Source organism: Apodemus sylvaticus, chromosome 5 (assembly GCF_947179515.1).
Source record: "Apodemus sylvaticus chromosome 5, mApoSyl1.1, whole genome shotgun sequence".
Taxonomy (NCBI): domain Eukaryota; kingdom Metazoa; phylum Chordata; class Mammalia; order Rodentia; family Muridae; genus Apodemus; species Apodemus sylvaticus.
Window position 1 is genome coordinate 52538855 of NC_067476.1, and position 25702 is coordinate 52564556.

Consider the following 25702-nt stretch of genomic DNA (forward strand, 5'->3'; position numbering starts at 1 on the left):
AGGACTTGGAAATCCTGTAGAGACTCAGCTCACAGCACTCTCTACCACTTCACTACTTTAGGTGGTGTGTGAAGACATGGCCGTGGCAACTTGACTTCAGTCACCACCAGGAGTTAAGTAGCAGTGTGGGTAGAAATTCAAACTCCTGTGCTAGAATTTGGCTTTATAATAGTTTCTATGGAAACTTGAGGGGAAGGTCTCCAAGAGCACCTTCCATTTTTACCATGGAAAAGGAAGAGTTTCCAGGTACCCACCCGCCAATCCCAGGCTCAGGAGGTCCCTGCTCATCCTTTGTCAAGCCTTATGTGCCACGGCCCACAGTTGAGACAGTGGTGGCTGGTGGCTACGAAGCTGACGACCACACTTTCGGTAATTGGTGATGGTTGACAATGGTAAGGACAAAGATGGCCTCCAGGCAAGTACAACAAGCAGCAAAGGCACTTTTAACCTCAAAACCAACATTTCAAAACATGACTGAAAATATTCCTTTCTAACGTCCTTTCCAACATCAAAAACTCCTGAAAGCATTTGGCACTAAGTACCGGTCCCTTTTGTGGTTCTGATCCAGTTTCTCACAATCATTCCCAGACTCCCTTGCCGGAACAGGAAGGCCCAACCACTGGGACAGTGGGGACATTTGAACTGATGAGCTCCAAAGACTTGGCATACCAGATGACAACATATGATTGGGAACTCTTCAACTGCGTGCATGAGGTAAGGTACCCAGCCAGAAACACGCATGGGCTCTGTAGGATTATGAACGAAGCCTGCTGGCCTGACTCAACATACGTTTCTGTGTGTTGCCATATGGAAACCACATGATGGGTTTTGTGCATGCTGAGCTTATAAAATCATTAAGTATTAAAGAAAAAAATCTCTGTGATGCTATGCTATGTCTTCCAGAGTCTATTAAGCCAATAACACCTAGTTTATATTTATATATTCCACAAGCTTCGCGAAAGCCCTTCAAATCTATATGACAAGGTACATCCGGGTTTGCGATTGAATTCACATCTGCTGCTCGGTCGAACACTTTCCTGACAAATGGAGGAGCCAGACTGGCGTTTTGATTTAAAAGCCAACAAATAAGTAAAATTGTTTTCCTTTCTGTTCTAGCTGGAGCTAATCTACCACACATTTGGAAGGCATAATTTTAAAAAGACCACAGCAAACTTGGATTTGTTCCTGAGGAGATTTAATGAAATTCAGTTTTGGGTTGTCACTGAGATCTGCCTTTGTTCCCAGCTCAGCAAACGTGTTCAGCTTTTGAAAAAATTTATCAAGATAGCGGCTCAGTAAGTGTCTTTAACTTTGGAGGAAAAAATGTCTCTGCACTATGTTCTCATGGAAAAACACCTCGCAAAGAGAAACAGGGTGTAAGAACCAGCAGCAGCTGAATTCTTAAAAGAGAAGAATGTCTTCTAGCTTTTTACTAGTTAACGTCAATATATAAATTAACATCTTGTAGGCACTGATGCTGGAGTCAAATGCGGGGGGGGGGGGTGCATTTTGCTCTGAACTCCTCAGACTTTCCCCTTCCTCTGTTTGAAGGGTGCTATTGAAGTCAACAAGAGTTATAAGTAAGGCTCTTGAAGCCGATGTAGCACATAACACGTTCTTACCAGTAGAGGGCAGTAGAACATGCCGGAACAGGACCTCACTCAGCTCAAGCAGAATAAAATCAGTAAAAATGCATACAGGCCAGCTAACCTGGCACTAGGAAATCATCTCCATGCACATCAGAGAAAGCAAACATCTTATAAATATTCTATTTAAAAGCACTTCTTGGGAAACAATTTATTTACTGCAGGGGCCAGTTAGGTTTCTCCCTGACATGAATTTAATCTTCTCCTGCTATTTAGATAGGCTTGACAACCTCCTGTTTACTTCCATGTTTTTGGTATCACCACGGTGCTAAAAATAAAAAAGCTAAATGTGGCTTGTGCTGCGAGACTCCTTCCCTTTCTAAATGCAGAGCCCGAGCTCTGGAAGGTTAGGAGAATGAGCGACCCCAGCCAGGCGTTTTCTTGAGCCAAACAGTTCAGATCCCCCACACACTCTTGATTTCCAGAGCTAAACAAAGAAGGGGAAGAGGCTTGGTGTTTTAGAGAAGCCGGCTTGCCAAATGCCTTGAGTTGTTTTGCCAAAAAATTTGAGGGGGACAATAGAACACCAGATCCTTTGAGTCCATGTGCTGCTTGCTCTGCCTTTAGCAACGCCAGCTATTGGGAGAAAGGTTTAGCGTGGCCCCTTCGCCTTCCTGCACGGCGGCCTCTGTGCAGTGAGCGGATGCCTTCATGTGTTTGGAATGAGTGGATTATGGAAACTCTGACAGGGTGTGCTGTCCCCTCACAGGGAGCGTGCTCTCTCTTGTTCACCTTAGCCTGCTAGTGCCAAATGCAGCAAGAAGGGAGAAGGGACCTGCTTGTCATTTTAGGAGGTGACACAGAGAAGGCTCTCAGAACACCCAGGAATTCTTTTTTGTTTCTGTCTTTGTAATTTTTCCCCTATCTTCCTGACTCCTGCTGTATTATATAGGTGGACCTGACCTTCCCAGTATATCAGCTGATTATTTAACCACATTCAGCCCTGTGCTGAGGCTACTGCCCCACAGTGAATCTGTTTACTCAGCCCAGCTATTACAGACTGTAGACTTTCACAATCCCCAGTCTACAAGAACAAACAGAAGCCTGTAGACCAATGGTTCTCAACTTGTGAGTCTCCATCTTTCTGTGAGGGGGTGTCACATCTCAGGTATCTTGCATATCAGATATTTACATTACAATTCATAAAAGTAGAACAATTATAGTTGTGAAGTAGCAACAAAATAATTTTATAGTCAGAGGTCCCCACAACATGAGGAACTATTAAAGGGTCACAGCATTAGGAAGGTTGAGAGCCACTGAGGTAGACAATAGCATCTGTTTAGTTCTCGGCTCAGTCTGGAGCTTAGCAAAATTGAGGGCAGAGCTGGAGTAGGTGTGTTAATCGTGTGTTCACAGGAGAAGACTGAGACAGTCGTCTCCTGACTTGCCTTGAATGAGGAGCAAAGCTGGAACCAGGGCAGGCCTGCAGCTCTGGATTTATTATCTCCAAATCACTTGCATAAGGCTGTGTACATGGAGACGCTGGCCCTTGTCCAGGGAGCCACTGCCCTAGCCTTGTGACGTCCTCGCTTGTTCTATTAGCCAATTGTATGAGCCCATCCGAGGTGGCCCCCCTGAAGTGCACTTCCCCACCCCCACAGACATACGAAGAACAGCTCATTGCCACTTTTTGAGTTGAGTATGAGCAGCCAAAGCAACCGTGCGATGAGCCTTCTGCAAAAACGTCTGTTCAAACAGTATTTATTTATGATAGCAGCCAACTTATATAGCCATATTGATATGTGGTGAAAATTTTCTGCTAATTATGAAATGAAAGATTTCCCTTTTGGGGGGCCTGGTATGAAGAACTTAGGGTGTGTGGTTGTGTTCGTTTGCCATCAGGTGTACCAAATACTTGGGATAAAGCTGCCATTTTAATAAGAATTTAGGCTTAATCCTAAATTCTCAAATATAGATTTGTAAATACTCATAGTGGTATAAACACAGATCAAAATGATCAACCTTACCAACATCGGTAAAACTAAGATACAGTTATTTTGTTATTGTTGAGATAAATTATCTCCCAACTTCTAACTCAGGGAGAACTAATGCCCAACCCACAGGGACCAGGCCTTGTAAGCTGATACTTTAAAACAATTTAGTGTCACTAATATAGCATACAGGGACAGGGAAGGCCACAGCATTGTGACATCCTTAACCCCTTCCTACCTTCCAGGTCAGAGTACCCACCTCCAAGTCTCAAATTTTCCCCTCATTTCGCCTTCCCTTTTCTAATCCCATGGGATGTGTCTGCCCACCCCCTTCCAGGTTCACTATAGTGTTTAGCAAGTTTAGGATTATAATAACAACCCTGAGGGGAGGTGAATTTAAATCACTTCTCAAAACTGAATCCTCCACGACCAAAACTATGAACTTTCTAAAACTAGCGTGGGCTGTCGAGCCACAGAGCATGGTTACCCAAGCAGAATTCCAGCAATGCCTTAAATCTGTCATTGCCAGTTCATATAAACGAGTCCTGATAAATATTAATTGACTATCAGAAAATAGAACTCTATTTTTTTTTAAAAGAAATCTTGCTCAAAAGTGGCCTTCTACTTAAATACGTGCCTCTTGTGTTTCAGCTGCAAGGAGTACAAAAACCTAAATTCCTTCTTCGCCATCGTCATGGGACTCAGTAATGTCGCTGTGAGCCGCTTGGCACTTACTTGGGAGGTAGGTAAGCCTCGGGGGCCGGCATCCAGCTGGGACTTGTGCCTGAGGGATAAAAACAGAGGCTCACCAGTGAGCTTTTTCATAGAAGCAGCACTCACACTGGTATGACAATGGCAAAGGACCTGTCTCCTTTTTCTAGTTACCTCAGAGTGAGAGTTTAAAAACACATTGTCCCGGTGGAGGAATTGGGGGAGGGGTGGAGAACCTTAGCTTTCCCATGGCTACAAGTAAATAATCCTAAAGCCAGGTCTCACATATGACAAGAAGGAACAAACAGGACAGGGATTCACTGACATTCAAAGGCACCTTCCTGTGTCACTCACTTAGAACTTGGAATGTGCTTATCCCCTTATATGTTGCAAGGTTGAAGAAACAGTAAACTCTAACAGAACATACAAAAATAGACTCCTGGCAAATACACACAAGCATGTGGAAGAGGGACTCGCAGAGGAAAACAAGAGGGCCCGGGCTCTCTGAGACCCACTCTGCCGTGGAGCTTAACGTGTCCACACGCCCCAAGAAGTTATTTCCCTGCCCGGTTCCCTCCTGAAACTATTTTCTTCCCTTGACTCTCCTAAATATTTCCATTGTTTAATAGGGCAGGTCCTTGCAAGCTCTCCTGTCTTGAGTTTCTCTTAAAATTCCCTGCAGATGCAGCACACAGCAATTCATCCCCTGAATATAGGCATGAGGGAATTGGAGAGGCCCGAGAGCCACGCAGCTGGACTGGCTTCCCGGCAGGGAAAGGACAGAGTTGGCGGGCCAGCAATAAGCAGCGATGCCCCTGCGTAGTGCCCCTGTCTCACTGTTCCCCTCTGAGAGTCTGCATATCCCAGCCTGCCTCTGGCTTCTGATCTCCCACACCGAGTCCAAATCAGTTGGTTGGGGGGGGGGGGAAGTTCTACAGTTTTTTGAGGGCCCATGGAGGCCAGCTGTGTGTTCCACGTACTCACAACCAGGCAGTGAGATAGAATACTCTCTGAGCCTTCCGGGTTGCCTCAAAAGCCCCTAGGGAGGGTAAGGCCAGCTAAATGGCCAGTTTATTGTTAGCAAAGGAGACGCCAGTCCCTCACTGGTGTAAGAGTACCATGAGTCCACGAACTTCTATTTCTGTCACTGTGTATATCTGACAGAAATGTAATTCTGTACGTTGAGTTTGCACTCATGAGCTCCTTTGTTTTGGGTCATTTCCAAGGGCATCTCACACAGTTTCTGTGAGCACAGAGTAGACGCATGAACAGGGGAAGGAAAGGTGGATGCATGGTCTCAGAGGATGACAGAACAACTGTAAATCAGTCAGTGGGCAAAAGAGGAGATACAGGGGCCTACAGTAGAAGAGGGGCTTGAAGTGGGGAGCGAGCCCCATCTGAGACAAGGTGCTAACAGTGCTGGCCTTGGCTCTATGGACAATTGGGAGGACAAATCCCTGTGGTGGAGGACTGCCTGTGTGGTGGAGGACTGCCTCTGTGGTGGAGGACTGCCTCTGTGGTGGAGGACTGCCTGTGTGGTGGAGGACTGCCTCTGTGGTGGAGGACTGCCTGTGTGCTGTAGGGTTCTGAATTTCTCTGGCCACGCCCACTGTATTCAGAAGCGCTTCCTATAGCCCCACGCCCACCTGCCCAGCTAAGACAACAAACATGGTGCTGACATTGCTAGACTTTCCCTGAATTGGCTAATGGCCGCTACCAAGACATGTCTCTTGAAACGGTGTGTTGTTAGAGAATGGCCTTGAGAGCCACAAAAAAAGTAGTGCCATCTTGCCTATTGCCTCTGCCTAAGAATCTGTATCAGTGAATATTTGAATCTAATCCAAACAGATCTGTTCAATATGTGGTCCCTGGTATTTAGCCCTGGCTGGCCTTGAACATACTACGGAAACCAGGCTGGCCTGGAACTCACAGAGATCCACCTGTCTCTGCTTCTAGAGCGCTTGAATTAAAGGTGTCTGTTGCCATGCCCGGCTCCAAAGAGGTCTAATTTTTAAAATGGACTATATTTATCACCACCTGGTGGTTCCAGATGTTCTAAGTGACATCCTCAGCCCCCTGACACCCGTGGCAGTTTTCAGCCTTGAATGCTTTCTGAGAGATAATGTGAGGCCTCCCCCATCCTTGAAAATGGGTACTTGGAGTTGTGGAAGATGCGCAAGGCACTGGCTTCCAGAAACAAAAACAGGAGTGTTACAGGTGATTACATGGGAATATGACAGTCTGAGACATGCTGGAGAACAGCAGGGAGAGTGGTTGTAAAAGGCTGGTGGCTGGGCAGAGCAGGATTGTTGGGAATCTCTAGGTCTCCGTTTCCCAGTCTCACAGTGGGAAACACATTGCTCTGCCCCCCTGGCTTGGTCGTAGAAAGCTCAGCTTTGCAAAAACAACTCTCAGCAAAAGTGGCAAGCACTGGATTGAAAGGGGATCTGGTCCTGATGTCCTGGCCTCTCCCAGCAGGTGCACAGATTGATGCTGTGAGGAGAAGCCAGCATCCTGATAGAACTCTCAGGTTCTCCATTAGGCAGAGAAGCCATGCAGAAGAAGAACAGCAGCTCAGAGTATAATAAGGAGAGTAACGGAAAAGCAAGCGGGGAATGCGGACCCAAGGAGCCAGGGAGGCCAACTGCAGCTGGGACCAGCGGGCCGTGAGACTAATACCGTCCGCCCGTCCATCCCTAATGCACAGGCTTCAACTATTCAAAGGACGCTGAGTCCCTCCATACCTCAGCGCTATTGGGCACTGGGGAAATGCCAGTTTAAAAAGCAATTAAAAAGAGAAGAAATAAGAAGGCCCTTTTCTCCCATGGCTTTCTCTGCAAAGGAGGAAGAAGTCTTCATCATTCCTGAGTCTCTTTAATCCTAACGTTCTCCATTCTAAGTGTCTAATTGGGGGAATCAAAGAGTTAATAGAAACAAGGGTTTGGAGGGTCCTGACGACCGCTTATTGTCTCAGGAATGCAGGCAGACCTGATTATGAATCATCCAGTCAAGAATACATTATAAAAGCAGTAAGGCCAAAAGCATTGATAGCTTCTTGGAGTTCGGCTACATTAAGACTTTTCAAAGGCAAGTTCTCAGTATTCCAGAGGTTGTTCTCAAGTGCCAGGGGACCATGATAGTTCACCCTGGCTCAGAGGTGTTTGATTAGGAGCCAGAGGAAATGCATTTCCCTTAGAAACAGTAGCACACAATCTATAGCTAGGTCTAGAATCTGACAGCTGTGTGTCATTTCCATTTGATTAACAGAAACTGCCGAGCAAGTTTAAGAAGTTCTATGCGGAGTTTGAAAGCTTAATGGTAAGTGACAGCAGCTTCCCTTCCTCCGCTCACTGTCCGCATTAATCCAATATCTGATTAGCTCAAGTTCTCATTGCAGAAATCTTATCTGTCCTTGTATGACTTTAAGAAGTTTATGATCCCTTTTAGTGCTGCTAAAACAAGCATGTCTGACTAATGAATGGCACCCTCAGGAACTAACTTAAAGAGGACTTATGTCCCACATAAGGTCAATTTGTGTAAGTTAGAAAAGCAGTGTAATAGGGTCCCTGCCTAACACCGCTCAGGTGCCGATGGGTTGAAGCTGTGTTTCTTGGCTTGCCAAAATTATGTCTCCCTGTTGTCTGGGAGGTGTTACCAGACAGGAAAGTGGTGACTGGGTCTTGCTGGGGGCAAGGAATGGTTCAGAGGGCAAGTTGGGACTGGTTATGCTAGAGGATGAGGTAGGGAGCCAGCCTTTGGGACGGAGGTGGGGTGTCATGGAGTGAGGGATCTGTTGAGGTTCGTTTTGTACAGTTTGGGGTTTTTTTTGTATTCAGAGGAATGCCTCCCCTTGGCACTTCCGGGTGCCTTCAAACCAGAACAGAAACAAACAGCACAGTGCTGCTCACCCGTAGGTGAAGTTGTCTTAAAACAAAACAAACCTGTTTAAATATGCCATTCTTCCCATCTCCCAAGACACAGCTGTGGGATGCTTTGTGTGCTAAGAGGTTAAAAAGTGGGCGTGGCATGTGTCACTCATCACTGACCAACAACACTTCTGTTTCTCCCAAGGATCCTTCCAGAAACCACAGGGCATACAGACTGACAGCAGCCAAGCTGGAACCCCCTCTCATCCCTTTCATGCCCTTGCTTATTAAAGGTAATCTGAAGGTGACACACCCAGGCCAGGTGGGTGGGGCACTTGAGGGGGTGATGATAAAGATGAAGGCTCTCTGGCAAGAAGACTCTGTCTTTCCACCTCCCTTGGCTCCTGCTCTCGGGCCCTAGTCTCCTAAAGGGGTTGGAAGGTGGGAACACAGTGATCTGAAACGCCCATGATTTTGAAGCTTCGTGAATGAAAAGGGTTTACGGTAAAGATTTTACTAACCTCAGGTAAAGTGATTTGGAAAGTTAAACACCTAACATAAAAGAAACTATTATCAGCTTTTTCAACTACAATGTTATGCAAATCCACCTGCATATGCTAATGGTGCTATTGTACTTTCTTAGTGTGACATATTTCAGTTAGTGACTAGAATGTGGCTTTTATTTCTTTACAGATATGACATTTACTCATGAGGGGAACAAGACGTTCATTGACAATCTAGTAAACTTTGAAAAAATGGTACGTGCAGTATTATAACCTTAACTACAATGTTTTTTTTCTAAAATAAAATTTGCATTTGTACTAATAAGGCAAATAACTTCTGTGTATGCTGCCGTGTTACAAAGGTAGTTACACAGAATAGAGTTTTGAAACATTTGGTTCAAACTGGCTCCATCTTTTGCTGTCAGCTCCCTTTTGTGGAGCTGAATGGTATTTGTGCGGTGGCTCGCAGCAGCAGTTGGCTTTTATGCCGAGTGTTTCTGTCCCTCCGCTGCCTGTTGTTAAAACGCAGAACGTTCAAGAGTGACTTCTGCATTCCTTGTTGTTCCATAAGGTTTGTGCAGCTAGCTAGATTGCCCCAGGATGCCTTTGAAATGTTTATCTGCCCGGGCCTACTGGAGTGCATGTAGGTAAGAGGCAACACTACAGCCGATCTTTATTATAGGGTATTAATCTAAGTGTGTATTGCTTAGTCTCATAAAGTTCACTCAAGTTCAGAGAGGGGACTTGGAGACTCGGAGATCACCATAACAACAAAAACAATAATAACAACAGGCAATGTTGGGGACAGATGAGAAGCCGCACTTTCATATTCTGTATTTTCCAGCCCCCTTCTCCTCTATCTACCCTGCCCCCACCCAGAGAAAAGGGAGTCTGGCAAAGGTGCTTCAAAATTTGTTTTCTTATCTCCTGTGAAGCAATAAAGCAGGGCCTGCCAAAGCCTTTCTTTAGCTGCACAGTCCATGTCAATGAACTGCCACAGTGTCTCCAAATCCCTGGGTTGCGCGCGTCCTGGGGACATGGAATGATAGAGCTTCATCCCCCGGATGTACACATTGACCCAAGATTATGTTTTGCAGTGCAGATGTGTCTCTGGCCTTGGAACTCAGGAGGTATTTAGGGTCAACACCCAGTTCCCTTTGTTTGTCAGCTCCTGTGTGAGTCTGTCTCAACAACAACAAAATGGAGCTCACGCCTGCTTTATCCATCTCTAGGCAGATGGACGGTCCATGGCACGAGTCTTCTTGTAAGTCAGAAAGGACTAGAGAGTTCTTATCAGAGACCTGAAATTCTAATTGCTTCTTGAAATCGAGCTAGTATATGCATCTGCAGAAGAATGTGAAACACCTCACCGTCCATGGGGTGCTCAGCCTCGTTCACTGTGAGCTTACAATTAGGAAACACAGCTTTGGCTAGTAGGTTCCACAGTCTTAAACTGAGGAAGCAGATATAAACGTATACCCCTCAAAGATACTGCACCCATGGGTAAATGGTTTTTCCCCCATATACCAAAGGAAGGGCATGAACGTCGCTGCTATGGTATCAGTTTGTTGGGGTTTTTTGTTTTTTGTTTTTTATGAAAAGAAAAAATTCTTTGCTTACTTGTTAGCATAGAGAATTAAACATCCCCAAGCATTTTCAAGAAAGGAAGGAAGGAAGGAAGGAAGGAAGGAAGGAAGGAAGGAAGGAAGGAAGGAAGGAAGGAATTCTGAATCACTTACACAGAACATGCTAAGACCAAGAGGCAGCCAAGCCAACCACTGAGCTGTAAAATACTCAGGCACAGAGATGTGGAACTTAGGATTCCTAGAATAATAGGCTGACTTTATGACCTGAGACTGCTGGTGTGACCTGCGTGGCCCAGAGCAAGCAAATAAGGTAGTGTCCACTGGGCTGGTCATCTGATGGGGAGGCTGAGGGTTGTCACTGAGTTTCTAGAGCCATGTCCTCTCCACAGCCTGCAGAGGGAGAGCCAAGATAACCAGGGGCTGGCTTCTCTTGTGTGTACCCCAGGGCCACAGCCTAGAACCCCTCCCTGCTAGGCAGTCAGCAAGGAGGTCCTAACTGTTCTGCTCTCTGGGTGTTCATGTTTGTTTAAAAGCCTCCGAATGGTTCAGCTAGCTTTTTAGCTATGACACACGAGCCTGAGTCAATGATGGGTCGAACATCACTATGATCATTTAGAAACACGGAAAGTTCATTTGTTTTCACTTCAAAGTCTCAAGTGAGCATGGTAGCTCCACTCTGAGGAACAGCCAAGGTTCCTGGCTTAGGCTCTCTTCCGATGTCACGTGGTCCGTGATGACCCACTGTCACATCCACATCCTAGTTGTCAAGAGGGGAAAGGGGCCGGTGAAGAAATGCTTTTCCCATTAAGGACAGAGAAGAAGCTGGCTCACCATTACATTTAAGTGGATAGAAATTTAATCAAATGAAAGGAAGGCTGGAAAATGTGGCCCTCATTTGGGGTATCAGTGCATCTCGCTAAAAATCAAGGGTTCTGTTGCTATATGAGAGAGGGAGAGGAAGAGTTGGGGAAAGCTCTCAGTCCTCTGTGCCAGCAGCTTTCTAAACTTTATTTTATTTGATAAATCCTATTACCAGGCAGGTTGATTTCAGAAATGCCCTCCCACGAGTCAGATCTTAGTAGAAAATTAAGTAGAATTGCCGATCAATACGGCATTATCAATCAACACTGATCAGTCAGCGTTGGCTAGCTTTCCAGCCGTTTTCTCCTTCCAGCGGGCCCGCCTTCTTCTGGGCACCATCACCGTGACCCCCATCTACAGTTAGCCCTGAGTGTCTTGGAGAAACAAGTGTTGTCTTCTCTCATTTCCTGTTGGGCATCCATCCGCCAGGACCGGTGCGGCAGAGTCGGCAGTCTGTGTGTGTGTGTGTGTGTGTGTGTGTGTGTGTGTGTGTGTGTGGTGGGGGGCTGCTGGGCTCTGTCCCCAGAGGGAGCCCCTGGCACAGGCAGAAGTCACCAAGGGCAGCCAGGGACACCAATGCCTTTCTGTGGTGCTGGCCTCCCACCGGCCCAGCAAGTCAGTATGCCAATGCCATTTGTTTGTTTGTTTGTTTGCATTTTCAGTGTCTTCACCCTTGAGGTATGAAATGAGGATTAGAGAATTTGCCGCTTATTGGTTTTGGGGATTTTTGAGTATGAACAAAAAGAGAACTCACATTCTTATCCTTATGCAAAAAAAAATTTTTTTTTTCAGGCATTCTTTCTTTTAGGGGAAACATAAAGGGGTATTCAAAAAAATGTTTGAATAAAGCCCTTTATAGCTTTCTGTGGCATGTATGAATATTTATAACACTCGGAAGGTAGACTAGCAATGGATTAGAGGATAGCGTGCTGGCCAGCTGCCACGAGCCCAGGCTACAGAAAGCACGCTCATAGGTACAGTGGCTGCTGGACCGTGAAGCTGGTTCTATTTCAGACATACCCATATTTAGGTATATTTACTTAAGAATAAGATTTTGAAGTAGTCATTTTTTTTCCTGGAATGAGAAGTGTGTAGGAAACTTCTAGACTCCTGGAAACACGAAGGGAAGCTTATTAAAGAAGAGAAATGTTTAGAATCTTTTCTGTTCGGCATTTCTAGGCATGCCATTATATAACTTGCAACAATGTGTCTTCTAACACCAGGAATATCCTAAAAGGCTCACGCAGTACATTGGTTTTGTTACCTGGAGCTATGGAAAAAAGAATCTTTAGGTAAAAATCTAAGTGTTCAAATCTGCCTGGTCCCCAAGACCTTTTCTATCCAAAGGAAATCTATAGGAATACCTTGGGGTGTTTGCACTTTACATAGACTTCACAGACCAGGGCAAATTCAGATTTTCCTAAAGAGCATGTTTCAGAGCAACAGAACGGAGAAGATGCCCAGGCAAAGGATTCTACCAGGAAATAAAAAGATGCCTACAAAGTAGCCCTGGTCCTTTAGAATATATGCTGTTGTAAAGGGAAGCTATATAAACACATGGAATATTAAATATTAACAAAACACAACAGGCATTATTAAAAAAGAAGGTCATAAGAGTAGTAAAGGCGTGACCAAAGAAGCTCGTGGTGGGACACCCCTGCAGCCCTGTCAGCAGCAGATAAAACCACATTCCACACAACCGCATCGTAAGATCCAGCCAGGCTGCCCTAGGCACCCGTCAAGCTCTGTGTCCGACGTCAGCTCTGTAGATAGTTGGCAAGGCCGTGCTCCTTCTTTCTCTTCCAGCCTTGGCTTTTGCCTGAGTGTTGCTTCCCCAGGCTTCCTCCTTTTTGTGGTTCAGGCATGTGCCTGTACGTCTTCTCAGTGAGTGCTCGCCGAGGATTCTGCCTCGTGGTACAGCTCTGAGAGCAGCTCTCATGATCTGAGGCAGCCATCTTTGCTTTCCCTGATCTGTCCCCCTCACTAGAAGGCGAGGGCCATAGGCCAGGGATCTTGTCTGTGTCAGCCACTGATACAGTACATAGACTTCACAGACCAAACGCCATCCATAAATGTGTCTGGTATATTCCAAGGGTACAAAAAATAGTGATTAAATAGAAGGATAGCCCAGTGATACTCCAGTGCTAGACTTCCCAAACGCCATCCATAAATGTGTCTGGTATATTCCAAGGGTACAAAAAATAGTGATTAAATAGAAGGATAGCCCAGTGATACTCCAGTGCTGGACTTGATGAGGAAGGGTATTTGAAAAGGATTTTGTGATCTCCAGAAGCCTTTTCTATTTGTTAGAAATCTTATTAATGAGGGTGTGCTGTAGCATTTTGCAAAACTAAGATTCATCCTGGGATGATGTTTTAACTAGCTTTCTGTTCCTGGATGGGCATTCCTCTTCCCCTCCCCCACCTCACGGTACCTCTGTCCTTCAGTGACCTTCTATTCGACTTCAGTGTGCGTGGAGATGCATACTCCACCCACATGTGTCTGAACTGTGACACCCCATGTACATGACCATCCTATGTACAACAGACTGCGAATGTGGTGGATGTGAGATGGGTGTCTGTCTGTCACAAACCCTTTGGGTAGAAAGATCCTTTGCTGGAGACAAAGCTCAGGCTTCTTCAGGAATGATTGCAGTGAAAACTGGCTGAGTTCCAGGAAGTTGGGCCTGACTGCACACATCCAGTGGTTGCTACCATGGCGTAATCTTTGAAGAAGATTATATATATTTCTGCACCTTCTTATGAGGGAAGAAGTTTCTTATCCTGAAGATATAGCAGTCTGAATAAAATTATTAAATGGGATTTTATACATGGTAGGCATCAAAGGATTGATAGAGGGCCTGTACTGGATAAACACAGAGACATAGAGAGATTCAAGGCAATAGAAACAGAGATGGTGAAAAGCGAGCCTGGCACGCGAGAGCTGTAGTGGTGCTGAGTGTGGCACTGGCCTGGAACCCTGGCACTGGAGGGTCATGAGTTTAGGCCAGCTTGGACTATAGCAAGATCTTACCTGAAAATCAAAATCAAAAGAATAAGAAAGCTCAAGATCTTAGAAGTCAACAGAAGGAGAAGCAAAAAACTGCTCTAACGGGCACTTGTTAGAAGAGGCCTAATTCCTGGGAGCTGCTCCTCACCAGGGTGCTCTTAGCTGAGGAGCCCAAAGGCCTAAGCCCTGGGAAGCTGACTGGCGGTGTCGGAGCCAACAGAGTCAGGTGACCTTGCCTGGAGGCCTGCTAGTCTGAACTTTGAACACTAGACACATAAGCCTGTACCTCCTCTGCAACACCAGGAGTCCGGAGCTTGTGCAAGGGCAAGCGTCAGTAGGAGCAAACTGAAAGGCTAGAGAGCATAGTGCCGGGTGCACAAGGGTGTAGAGATGTGAGTGGAAACACCTGGTTGGGTAAGCCTGCTCCCGAAAGGCTAGCCCACGGGCCGACAAATGGATAAGGCCGAGGCCTTGAACAAGGCACCTCACACCTTACTGGATCCAAAGATAAATACCTACCTCAGAGGTTGAGGAATGTTTGTGTCAGGTTTGTGACCTCAGAGGTGAAACAAAGGCACAGTTGGTTTCCATGGTGTTCACAGAGGCCTCGAGAAGGCCATCTGTTTCTGAGTCTCTGCCTTGAGTTATAGAGAGAAATCAATGGCAGGGGTATGGTTCCTGAGTGTTTCAGGCACTACTACTACCAACTACCACTACCACTACTACTGCTGCTGCTTTTTTCCTTCCTTCCTTCCTTCCTTCCTTCCTTCCTTCCTTCCTTCCTTCCTTCCTTCCTTCCTTCCTTCCTTCCTTCTCTTCCTTCTCTTCCTTCTCTTTCTTTTCTTTTTTATTTGGTGGGCTCTTCTGCAAATGATCATCCCAAGGAGAATCCCTGAGCTTCAGCTAGGTCTACCTCTCAACCCTATACAAACTAGGCGCTAAGTATGCAAATTAAGGATTCGAAGGCTGGCACTTAGAACCAGTCCCGCAGAAGAATCATTTCAGTATGACGAGGGAGTTCCGATCTGTTCACCCCACCAACTTGGAGCCCTTTCTGAGGGGGTGCGGTCTCCTCACACTCACACCAAATTACCAATCACCTTGGTTATTACTAGGAGTCATAACCCTCAGCTTTACTGGACGGGGGGGAGGGGCGGAGTGGAAAAGAGAGGTGAGATATTCTGCTCTGTAGTAATTAGCACCCCCACCCCCACCCCCAGCCTGGCATTACAGAGTTGCCTGGCCGGCTCCAGGCAGGCCAACCTGCTCTGGCAAGACCTCTAAGCCCAAGCTGTAATTTTTTTTCTGCTCTCTCCCCACTAAGCCAGTTGGATAACGAAACCTGTGTGTCTTTAACTTTGGTTTCGGCCAACCTCAGCTGAGTTCAACAATGAATAATCTTGTCTGCCATAGAAGATGACACATGGGGCAACATCTGTGAAACACAGGAGACAGAAAGGCTACCTAGCTGTGTCTGTGGAGATAATGTAAAATCCTTCACCTTGGTCCCTCAAATCACTCTGCACATTTGCAGAGCTGAGAGCTGTGTCCCGATGGCAGCCCCATGAACCGGGTGGAGAGCTTTCCTTCTCTGAAGCTCCACAGATGTCAGTTACATAATTTTATTCAGATTATGACTTATATGTATAACAGACAGATCAAGGAAAGGGGAATGTGATTTCTCTGCTCTCTAAGATGTCAAGGTAGAAACTGGCTAGGAGAAGCTGTAAATCGTCCTGTAAGAAACTGCGGGATAAATCGAGCCTATTTACAATGAGTCAGAGACCTAAGGTGGGATTTCTCTGTGTCTGAGGAACTAAACTAATGTATTTGTTAATATTTCAGAGCTCAGTGGGCAAAAGGTAAAGGGGGAAATACTTTGACACCAAATAGCAACACAATTCTAGATCAGAAATGTTTACAAATGAGAAGGCTGACTTTAGAAACTGTCTGTTCCTGCTGCTGGGTTCAGTCAAGCCCTAAGAATCCATGGTTTATGGGTAGTCTATAGAAGGCATTATAGACTCCAGAAATGTTTGGGGGATGGGGATTTCTGAAGACTCACTAGCATATTAAATATTGTATGTGTCAATGGGAACAAAAGAGGTTGGAGATAAAATATCATGTTAGCCCCCCCACACACACACACACATACAATTTTTTTGCTACCTGAAAACGTTCTACAAGCAGATATTGGCCAGAAATGATAGCGGGTTTCACTTGTCATTCACCGAGTTCACACCATTAAACATTATTGTCCGGACCTCACAAAGGGAAAGAACGGACCTCCTCATAAAGCCCGCTTTGGATGTGAGTTAAGCTGAAGTTATCTTGGCAATACAATTAAAAGGATACGTCAAAATTAAAACCATTGTTAAAATTAATCAAAGATTTAGAAAGGTAAAATGAACTTCGGGGCTAGAAATTACGGATTTGAACAATTGTTCTCACATTTTTAAACTACATAATGAGCTAAAAAATTATGAAGCCTCAGAGGATGGCTATAAAGAGCAGTCTAAAACTAAAGTCAGAAGGAAATGTTTTATCTTTCAAAACTAAAAAGCAGAACAATTACTCTCGACAAAATGGTATAGGAAGAGGTTTCTGACCTATGCTAATTGTTTTATTATTCTTCAGAGGGGCATACTGGCAGCGTTCCGTGGGGTTTCCAGTAATTATACTCTATTCAATATCTGAAGAATTACAATAATTCTACATGGAACATACTTGTGCCCTTCCGATGCAAAGCCTTTAAAGGAGGGAAAAAACAGCATAAAGTAAATTAGCAGGGAGATTATCATAGTTACTGTTTATTCTGGGGCTCTATATATCAGAGGCTAATTATACATTGTGCACTGCGTTTTCTTGGAGGTGTTTGTCATTTCTTTCTCATGCTGATCAACAGTCCTGCTGGTTTGGGGGACCCTTTATTGAAAATGAAGTTGGAACAACTTTTCCGATTGCCTCTTTGTGTGCGAGAAAGCATCTCGTGCAGACATGAGCCGCCTTCATTTGTCAGAACCTTCCAAGCGGAAGTGATCTGCTCACATTGTGACACCGTGTACTTACATACATGTGTAAGGCCCCGATGCTCATGCATATACGTGTGTAAGGCCCCAATGCTCGTGCACATATATGTGTAAGGCCCTGAATCTAGTGCACATACATGTGTAAGGCCCTGATGCTCTTGCATATACATGTGTAAGGCCCTGAAGCTCATGCACATACATGTGTAAGTCCTGATACTCATGTACATACATGTGTAAAGTCCCGATGCTTATGTATATACATGTGTAAGGCCCTGATGCTCATACACATACATGTGTAAGGCCCTGAATCTAGTGTACATACATGTGTAAGGCCCTGATGCTCATGCACATATATATGTAAGGCCACAATGTTCTTGCACATACATGTATAAAGCCCCAATGCTTGTGCACATGCATGTGTAAGGCCCCGATGCTCGTGCACATACATGTGTAAAGCCCCGATGCTCGTGTACATACATGTGTAAGGCCCCGATGCTCATGCACATACATGTGTAAGACCCCACTCTTCTGTCATTTTTCTTTTACATGGCAAGCTTTTCTCCAAGGCATTTTCTTGTACTTTGGTAACCCAAGGGCCTATGAGAGAGAATAGCAGGTAGCGGGTTCACATCGATCTGTAGAAATCAGGGAGTGCCTTTTCCTGGTAGCCTTCTCCATTTTTTCTGCTGATTGGACTATTCATCCAGTATCTATGCAGGATTCCTTTTAGAAGCTGAAAAGCGAAGTCCAGACACATACGTAGGGTCCTCAGAGCCAAGCTACTGCTGAGGTGCCATAAGCAAAACCAGGAAATCCTGGCTAAAGAACAGTGCTCAGGCCTTTCTTGGGAGTTTGAGGTCTGGGTTCCCAGCCTTCATGGTGGGCTGTCCTTCCCGTGCCCTTTCAGTACTGGCGACTGAACTGAGGGCCTCTTGGGTGTCCAGCAAGTGCTTTCCCACTAAGCCACATTCCCCAGCCCTTCCCTGCTTCTTCTGTGTCAGTATTCAACACATACACACACACACACACACACACACACACACACACGCTCATAGGCACAGGCACATGCACACACACACACACACACACACATACACACACACACACACACACACACACGCTCATAGGCACAGGCACATGCACACACACACACGCACACATACACACACACACAAGTCAAAATTAACATAGGCCAACTGAGTTTTAGTCTGTTTCAAGACTGTTTAAAATGCAAGCGACATGGAAAATAGACACATGGTAAAGTGAAAGTGAAAACCAAAACCAAAGCATGCATTAAGTATGGTTTAACTTTCAAAAATGCATCTGCATGTTTGTTTTTAAGATATCAGAAGGCTAGCCTGACAGTGATGGCGTGTGCCTTTAATCCCAGCACTCAGGAGGCAGAGGCAGACAGATCTCTGAACTCAAGGCCAGCTTGGTCTATAGAGTGAGTTCCAAGACAGCCAAGACAATACAGCAAAACCCTGTCTTGAAAATCAAAGCCAAACAATATATATTGTTAATTATTTTATTTTGTATTGTCACTTGATAAACACATATATATGTATGTATGTATGTATGTATGTATGTATGTATGCATATGTATATTCAGAAGGCAATGTACCAAAATAGTAATGAGTTCACCCCTTGAGTTACTACTTATTTAGTGTTTACTTCATTTTTACCATTGTGATTTCCTACACTGTTATTGTGTCAGTGTTATAAATAGGATGTAAAAAGAAAGAAGGAAGGAAAGCAAAATGGATTGAAGCTCATAGGTTTGCTGACACTATGGTCAGGGAAGCATAGCGGGCAACAACAGTTCAAGGAGAATATTCTGACTTCCCATTCAGTCAGTGAGATCTACCACCTCACTGCTGAGTCCTGCTAACTAGGAGAAACTTAAAAGCTAACCCTTCTTCAGATCCAAGACAGTGTCAAAGGATGGCGGAAACAGTTTCCCAGAATCAAAGCACAGTGTCAGAGCTGCATTTTCACAATCCGAGGAGCAAGCACACAATGAGACAAAGACCCGTGTCATGAAGTCATGAATATTCGTTCCCTGCCAATGCTTTGTGCTAGGATGCCTCGTACTGTCATTGTGCAAGTTACACATCAACCAACTGCCTTCAACATTCTAGAACATGCTGTTTCGTGTGATACCAAGTCTTGCTGGAATAAATAATGCTCCCACACACACACACACTTAGGGGGATTAGACACTAAACTGACTGACTTGCATTTCTCTTTTGTTTTTCCTTACAGCGCATGATTGCAAATACTGCCAGGACAGTGCGGTACTACAGGAGTCAGCCCTTCAGTAAGTTCTGAGTTACTGCAGGCTGTCATGGACATGGTGGTGATAAGACCTTTTTAATGAGACTTCTAAGACACTCTAGGAGTCTGGACAGCATTTGACACAGCCTGAACCATGAAACCCACCCGTGCCTTGAGTTTAAGAACTTTGTTTTGCTGTTGTAAGGCTAAACTATATTTGCATTGTAACTTTAGAAGATAGGGTCAGAATATTATTTTAAGAAGTGAATTGGAAGGAAATTCATTTGCTCATCCCAGTGTAGCTAGAACAGGTAGGTTGCAAAGACCCACATAAGCCTGCCTCCAAGCTGTTCCCAGTGTGACTCATGCTCAATGCTAAGAAGCCCAGAAGCCCTTGGTGAGTCAGTCCTACCATTTATAAACTGGGAAAGGTAATATTTATTGTCTTTTGAGTATGCATTCATGTTTACAACCCATTTGCAAAAAGTCCTGTGGCAGGATTCTACATAACATTTCCAGTTTTCCCAGCTGCTCTTTTAGATGTCGGGTGTATGTCATAAACACCCATGCTATGTCTTCACATGTATGAAATATTACTATTGACAAATGGCCATTTTGACCTGTTGAGAGTTAAGTTTCCTCATAACACCAGCTGGGCATGTTAGATTGGTCCGTCTCCCCAGGCCTAGAACTTGGGATAAGAACCAGAGCTTTGCGCCTCCAGTCTGGTTTGGGAGTGAACAGATGAACCCTTGTAAGTTTTGTGCTAATGTCATTATGTGAGTCATTTTGGAGAACTGACATAGGTAAGATGACACAGATGTGACAGCAGCCTACCTGAATATCCTCTCGAGTAGAGACTGACAGCTTCTCCTTTTAATAATCACAGTGGTGTGCTCTTTGTAGTGTAGCTCTGGCCCAAAGCCAGAACTACTCCCTCCTCCTCCTCCTCCTCCTCCTCCTCCTCCTTTTCTTCCTCCTCTTCTTTTTAATGTTCAAGAGAAAAAACAATCAGAGAAGGTAGTCTTGACTTAGGAAGTGAGAAGAGCTCTAAAAGTTAATTCAAAAAACCATGCCCTTGCACATCTAAAAATAAGAACAGTCTTACATGTTGCCAAACCTTTCTATGTGGATTCTGCCTGAATTCAAGTGTCTCATACCTTTTCCTATAGTAATGTGCTATGTGTGTAAAAGACATAGCCATAAATTAGCTGAAAAACGAGAAACAGTACCAGTTGCAACAAGCTCTATAAACCAGAATCCATGGCCCTTCCGGGGATTTCAAGACGTTCTCGAAATTACATGCAAAAAAATTCCTGTGTCCTGAAGAGAGCTCAGAGCCTCAAGAAGGGTTCTCAGGGCAGCTCCTGAACCAAAGAGGAGCAGTAATAGAATCAGCTTTGTTCCACAGCCTCTTTGGCAGTAAATTCTACATTCTTCCACATCTTTGAGAGAAGTGACGGGATTTTTTTTTAAAAATCCCACTGCATTTGTTGAACTTATCAGCAAGTGCTGGTAAACAACAGCTGCTGGGCTCTGAAGTCAACAATCTATAGATAAAGCTATAGGAATAGATTCATAAACATCGTGGGGCTATGTACAATGTAATTACAGTATATTGTACATGCAGAGTACACTGCCAGTGGGAAGCAGAGGAAATTAAGCACAATGTGTTCTGTGGTTCACTGTGGTATTATTTATATGTGATAATTATACTGATGAGTGTCTTCTTACAGCGAGCAGGGGCCTTTGTAGCTTGTCTCTGCTTTCTGTGCTCAGACCTGCTTCACACCCCTCCAACCCTTTGTGCAGATGGGCAGATGGCGGTCCAGTTGTCTTGTGGAGTAGTGGGTGGAGTTAGCAGGAGCAACTGGACTTCAGAAAGCAGCTAGGGGTGGGAGGGAAGAGCTCTGGTCCAGAGTCCAGATTCCAGCTTGGGAAGAGTGAGCCCGGCGGACTGCAGCAGAGGGCTGGGTTAGGTATACACATTTCCTTCTCTGGATGCAAAGTCTTGATTTCAAATTTGGAGAAATTTACAGGGGAGAAATTTAGATTCCCTGTTTCAAAAAGAAAGAAAGAAAAAAGGAAGGAACAAACAGAATGAAGGGAAGGTCCAGCCAGCCACTCTGGGCAGATCCCTACACAGTGATGGCGGTCAGAGCTCAGTAGCCTCTTCCCAAGGTAGTCTGTTACCAGTTTCCCTCTCAGCTATTAAATCTGGCCTTCCTCCTTCTTATATATACTGTGTGTAGGAACTATGCACATTAGATTTTCGTGGAGCCCTGATTTGAATAAACCCTCTTACCTCTTTATTAGCCTAGGTACTCACATCTATAGATAAAATGAAAGTCTGTGGACTTTCAGAGCAAGTCAAGTCAGAGAAGAAAAGTTTGCTAGAAGTCACCAATTAGCCAGAAGGTATCTTTACCCAATTCAAGCCTTGCCTAGGAGCATACGGCTGGAGTGCAGGCAAAGGGGTCCTTAGGACTCCTGATGCCCACTGGCTGGCTTCGGATCAGTCATGATGTTAAGTGCTTTTCTGAGTTGCTAATGTAACTCCATCTTTGACATTAGTCCTCGTCTGGATCAAAGGAGGTGGAGACAGAGTGTGAGACACAGAAGTGAACTGGGAAGAGAAAATAATTTTCATCTGTCACCGGGGCCATCAGACAAATGCTTCCCTTTTTATTTGGTGCCTTTATGTGTGTGTGTGTGTGTGTGTGTGTGTGTGTGTGCACGTGCGTGCATGCACATGCAAAGGAAAATGATCAAAAGAGATAATTCCAGGGAAGCAAAGAAAATTGGAGGATAGAAGAAAGTAGATGGACCGACCAAGTAGAAATATTCCAGTGAACGGTGTGTGGAAAGGTCTTGACAGAACCCAGGGAATGTATGATAAATGTAATAAGTCATTGGGGGGAATAAAGCTGCATTTCACATGCAGATATTAAGCTATGCCAACTCGCCTGCTATTATTCTTTTAACAGATCCGGACGCTGCTCAAGCTAATAAGAACCATCAGGATGTCCGGAGTTATGTACGGCAATTAAATGTGATTGACAACCAGAGAACTTTATCACAGATGTCACACAGATTAGAGCCTCGCAGGCCATAGACATCTGAAGTGCCCAGAGTGATGTTTTGTCTCCAGTCCACAATCTTTCAAAAGATGCTGTGTATGTTACTACTGTGTTGCTACCAGAGAATTCTCCAGAATGAGCAAGAGACACATCCTGCTTTCTGACCACCCGGGAGAAGCGATCTGACTTGTCTAACACTGACGTGCTGTAGCTTAGGAATCGTCAGGTATAGTCACCCCCCCCCATTGTCGGCATGCCACCGACAGGCTCACATGAAGAAGTAACCTTGGCGGGGGCTGCATCAGGCCCCTGGCATCCCTTCCCAGGCTCTTTGCAGCATGAGACTGTGCTGTGGATAGATTTGACTCGATGCGCAGGCGATGATGTAATTGAATGACTTGTTCACTTAGGACCTTACTTGGAGTCTGGGGTCTGGGGAGGGTGTTGAGGATATCATAAAAGTCCAAATTATAGGTCGTGTTCCTCCATCTTCATAATCTTACCTCTGAAGGAATGGAACCTCGCCACACACTATGAAGCATTATGGCTGTTTGGTCTGTCATTTCGGAATGATCTATAGAATAATATGTTTACATTGTAACTTTTGAAAACCTACAAATCAGGATTGCATACATAAGAATTCCACTAAGAAACACCAAGGTTCTTAATATCGCCAGCGTTAAAATAGAAAGTAATATTTCAGAAGAGCACAATATGCACAAAACATTTTTTCAAAATTGAAATATTTTCCTGGGCATTAAAAAACCTTTCCACTACAAATTTATTGTTACTGATGAGGAAAAAAAGCATATTTTCTGGACTTAAGTGTTATTACAAAAATCTTAATTTTCAGCAATTGTTTTGCACTTTCAGATAGATTGTAAATAGGTTATGCAATCAATGGTATAGAGTTATTTATTTGCTACATAATAGACATTGTGCCAAATAATTCCTTTTTATTTATTTTATTCAGTATGAAATTTTGGAGTACATTTTTTTCTGTTTTCTTAATTAGACTACATTTAATGTATAGGAACTGTATGTACATATCTCTTCTGTAAATAACAGCCAATATCTTCATTAAATATACTTGACAAGAAATACTTTTATTGTTAGTGTATTTGATACAGGAAGTGTTTGTTACTTTTCAATATCGTGGGTAATGGATTTTTTTCATTTTTTTTATTTAGTGGTGTGTGTGTGTGTGTTTGTGTGTGTGTGTGTGTGTGTGTGTGTGTGTTAGAGACTGAACCTATGGCCACATGAATGCTAAGCACACACCCAACTTTGTGGGTATGCTGGAGACTGAACTCAGAGTCGCATGCTTGCTAAGCACACACTCAACCAAGAGCTACAACCCAGCCTTACTTTGTTTTGTTTTAATTGAAGTAAGTTCATATACTAATGCTAAAACTCACCCTCTCAAAGTAATCTAGTGAGTTTTAGTATGTCTGAGATGTTGTAAAACCATTATCACTGACATCAGATTGTGCCTGTGTGGAGGGGCAGATCATCAATATTCATATCTCTCTCTCCTTCCAGCCCTAGGCAACCCTAATCTACCTTTAATTGCTGCGAGCTTGTTCTGATCCTCCTACAGTTGGAATCGTGTGAAACAAGCCTTTGGTGTCTGGCTCCTTTCATTTAACCCAATGTCTTTGTGATTCTTCCATGTTACCTCTTGTATCATAGTCCATTCTGCTATGTGGCTGACCCCTGTGTGTTAGATGCTGTACTGGCTGGTTTTGTGTGTCAACTTGACACAGGCTGGAGTTACCATAGGAGCTTCAGGTGAGGAAGTGCCTCCATGAGATCCAGCTGTAAGACATTTTCTCAATTAGTGATCAAGGATGGGAGGGCCCATTGTGAGTGGTGCCATCCCTGGTTGCTGGTCTTGGGTTCTACAAGAAAGCAAGCTGAGCAAGCCAGGGGAAGCAAGCCAGTAAGTAACATCCCTCCATGGCCTCTGCATCAGCTCCTGCTTCTTGGCCTGCTTGAGTTCCAGTCCTGACTTCCTTTAGTGATGAACAGCAATGTGGAAGTGTAAACTGAATAAATCCTTTCCTCCCCAACTTGCTTCTTGGTCATGATGTTTGTGTAGGAATAGAAACCCTGACTAAGACAGGTGTGTTGGCCATTTATTCTTCTCCCCCTCACCACCTTTTAGCCTCCAAAAATGCTGCTGATGTGAAGAGGCGCTGGACGTGGACCTGCGTGCATGGGCGCCATACTGTCTCTGAGTGTGAAGCTTTAAGGAGATACCTAAAATTCTTTACGCTACAGACCTATTTGTTTAGTACGTTTATTTTTTCCATAGTGTGACTGTGTTCCAGACTGTACCAGTCTTACAAATTCACATTATTTCTCCATCAGCAGAAATGCAACCATGAAGACAAGAAAATGAAGACACTATCTTCAAATAGGTTTGAAGGCCACTGCATATCAGAACTGGTTCTCATTAATATATTAATGGATCTGAGAAGTTCAATTAAATTTTGTTTAACATCCCACCATGAAACCCTCCCTTGCCAAATACCAAACCAGGTAAATGGCTTTCTGTGCTTATTTATATAATATTTCAGTGTCCTAAAGAATAGTTATTTTATGCAATATTGACATCTGCCCATAAGTACACATATACAATGCCTCGGATTTACTACACAATGATGTTTTTAAATCACAAAATACATTTCCCTATAATCGTAATGGTTCAGTGTTTCACTATATCATAGGCCTCAATTAGCTACAAAGGTTTTACTGTTATGGATTTCTAGGATAATTTATAAATATCATTAACAGGGTGACTGTGCATTCTTCCCTGCTTTAGTCCTATTTCTCTTTATTCCCACAGGCCTTATAAGCTGATCTCCTGTGCTCACCGGCACCATCCCCAATCCCACGGTGACTGACACATTCTAACCTCATTTTAATTTACTTTCAATATTATAAACGAATCAATACATATTCTCCCATGTGTATTACCCTGGTCTCCCAAATGAGAATAACAATTAATATATAAGATAAAGATAAGAGGTTTTAATTACAACTGGCTTTTTATATAAATACATTAAATTCCTTTATTCAAGGTAGAAAGGATGAGGTCAAAAAAATTAGTACTCTGAAAAGCATACAGTAGTAGCCAGGCAACCTTTCCTGAACCAGGAGAAGCAGTTAATATTTTAAAACTTGCAAACAAGCCAAAA

General features: G+C 44.2%; 1 protein-coding gene across 2 annotated transcripts in view; it reads left to right on the forward strand.

The window, feature by feature from the left end:
- The window catches only part of Rapgef4 (Rap guanine nucleotide exchange factor 4), a 286423-nt gene extending 262945 nt beyond the window's left edge, over positions 1-23478 (forward strand). For both annotated transcript variants that reach the window (XM_052182692.1, XM_052182693.1), the window contains 8 exons: positions 589-714; positions 1117-1295; positions 4229-4319; positions 7556-7606; positions 8360-8447; positions 8848-8912; positions 19408-19462; positions 22407-23478. In XM_052182692.1, the coding sequence (XP_052038652.1) occupies positions 589-714; positions 1117-1295; positions 4229-4319; positions 7556-7606; positions 8360-8447; positions 8848-8912; positions 19408-19462; positions 22407-22534 (783 nt within the window). In that variant the 3' untranslated portion in view covers positions 22535-23478. The remainder of the gene's footprint in view (positions 1-588; positions 715-1116; positions 1296-4228; positions 4320-7555; positions 7607-8359; positions 8448-8847; positions 8913-19407; positions 19463-22406) is intronic.
- The last annotated feature ends 2224 nt before the right edge of the window (positions 23479-25702 follow it).